At 58.5% G+C, this 2,151-nt stretch overlaps 1 protein-coding gene across 1 annotated transcript in view; it reads left to right on the top strand.

Annotated features, from left to right (window-relative positions):
• Positions 1–1,489: 1,489 nt before the first annotated feature.
• The window catches only part of ADAMTS17 (ADAM metallopeptidase with thrombospondin type 1 motif 17), a 345,055-nt gene continuing 344,393 nt past the window's right edge, over positions 1,490–2,151 (top strand). Inside the window, exons 1-2 of the mRNA XM_040493411.1 lie at positions 1,490–1,668; positions 1,800–1,996. Of these exons, the coding sequence (XP_040349345.1) occupies positions 1,590–1,668; positions 1,800–1,996 (276 nt within the window). The 5' untranslated portion in view covers positions 1,490–1,589. The remainder of the gene's footprint in view (positions 1,669–1,799; positions 1,997–2,151) is intronic.

Raw genomic sequence — 2,151 nt, 5'->3', positions numbered from 1 at the left:
AAGCCTTTTTTGGACAAGTGTGGACGTGTGGTACCTAGCAGTGAGTGGCAGCCTGTGGAGCTAAGTGGCTAGCAGCGGTCAGCCCCTGTGGAGGGCAGGGGTAGACAAAGCAGGAAAGGATTCCATCAGCCATACCTTGGAGGATGCGCAGAGTAGCGAGTTTGCTACAGTAAAAGCAGTGGGCTTTATTGAGAACCAGGAACACAGTTGACTCCTGGGGTTAATTAAATGTCATGGAAGCTGAACAGTTTTCATCACTGGATTCCTTCTTTCTAAAAAAATTTTTTTTATTAGTTTATTTTTTGAGAGAGGGAGAGAGAGCAGGGAAGGGGCAGAGAGAGAGGGAGACAGAATCCCAAGCAGGCTCCACCATCAGTGCACAGAGCCTGATATAGGGCTCAAACTCACAAACCATGAGATCATGACCTGAGCCAAAATCACCAATTAGACGCTTGACAGACTGAGCCACCCAGGCGCCCCACCTCTGGATTCCTTCGGATAAATTTTAGATTTTGAAAGGCCCCAAGCAGAATCCACTAAGAGTGCTGTAATCTCTCTGCTTTGAGAAAACAGTAACAGGCAGGACACGGAGTGGAGGGGGGAGACCCGAGAACGGGGAGTGTTTCAGTTAATTCTATTTTGCTTTGTTTTCTACAAGATGCTCCTTGGGAAGCTAAAGGAATCATCTTGTTGCAAACCGCAGTTATACTCTGGTGGGAACAGAATGAACTCATTTTGTTGCCGGAAGATTCAAGTCCAGGCTTTGCCACTTTGTGCGAGTTTCCTAACCCATAAAATCGGGCTAATATGGCCTCCTGCCTGCCTTTGAAGCCCCTTGCTGTTCATTGTAAGCAGCACCGGGCTGGAAGTCAGGACTACGCTCTAGCTCCTGTTCTGACAGAAACTTACCGGGTAACTTAGCAAGTTCCTTAAGGTCTCTCTCCCTCAGTTTCTCAATCTGTAAGAGTGTGTGATCATGCCTGGACTACTGGCTTCTGTGAGGATGAAGAGGACAGGAGGTGTGAGGGGTTTGGATAAACACCGCCGTGTTGTATGTAACCATCAGGTGTGCAAGAAGTATACAGAGGCAGACAACCCAAACTAGTTTTACTCTAGATGCGGAGAGAATGTGGTTTTATGGTTGAAACCGGCCTGTCTTCTTGGCACGCGGGTCAGCAGGGTCAGAGAGCATTTTGACAAGGAGAACAAACTCTGAAGTCCCAGTCAGGTGTCCTCCCAAGTCCTCCGGGCTAGCGCAGCTCCAGGAGGCTCCCTCGCGCCACCTGGTGTCCCGTCCCCGCCACTGCCCAGAAACCACGTGTAAGAAAGTGCTTACAACCTAACTACGCACCCTGGTTTAGACTTGTCCTAGCCAATGGGGAAGCGGGAGGCGGGGCAGGGGAAAGCGAGAGTCCAATCGCCCCCTGTCTTCCGAGGAGAAGGCGGGGCTTGGGATTTACCACGTTGGGTTTGTCCGCAGCGCTAATTACTTTTTCCAAAGGCTGGAGGGCTTCACTCCGGCTGGCGCCGCCGCCTCGCGAGCTCCTGCTCCGCCGCGACCTTCTGGGGGGCTGCTCCTCCCGAATACCATGTGTGACGGCGCCCTGCTGCCTCCTCTCGTCCTGCCCTTGCTGCTGCTGCTTTTTTGGGGACTGGACCCGGGCACAGGTAGCGCTCCCTCGCCCACCGCCCCTTCCTTGCTCGTGCCTCTCGCGGCCACCTTCCATCTACCCTCCCGAGGCATCCTGGCGGCCCCCGCCTGCCTGCGCGGCCGGGGTCCGGCGGTGGACCGCTGACAGCGCTCGGGGCCGAGGGGGTGCGGGCCGCGGCGGAGGACCGGGCTCCAGGCGGCTCCCGGGCGGCAGCGCAGCCGCCGGGTCTCCGGATGCCTGTGCCGCGCCGCTGGCCCGGAGGTGCTCCGGGCGGCCGGGCTGGAGACCTTCCCCGGGTGGCGCGGGGCCCGGGCGGAGGCGCCGGCCGGCACGGAGGTGCCGGGGTGAGGGAAGGGAGGGGAGCGCCCGCCCGGGGCCGCGTTGTCCCCGCGCTGGCTCAAGTGCCCAGAGCTGGACCCCGTGCGCGGCGGGCGGCCGGAGGGAGGGCGGGCGGCCGGGCGGGCGGGCCCCGCCGCGCTGACGCGTCTCCTCTCTCCCC

This window comes from Herpailurus yagouaroundi, unplaced genomic scaffold (genome assembly GCF_014898765.1).
Source record: "Herpailurus yagouaroundi ecotype Mexico unplaced genomic scaffold, PumYag 185, whole genome shotgun sequence".
NCBI lineage: Eukaryota > Metazoa > Chordata > Mammalia > Carnivora > Felidae > Herpailurus > Herpailurus yagouaroundi.
This window is presented reverse-complemented; position numbering and strand designations above follow the sequence as displayed.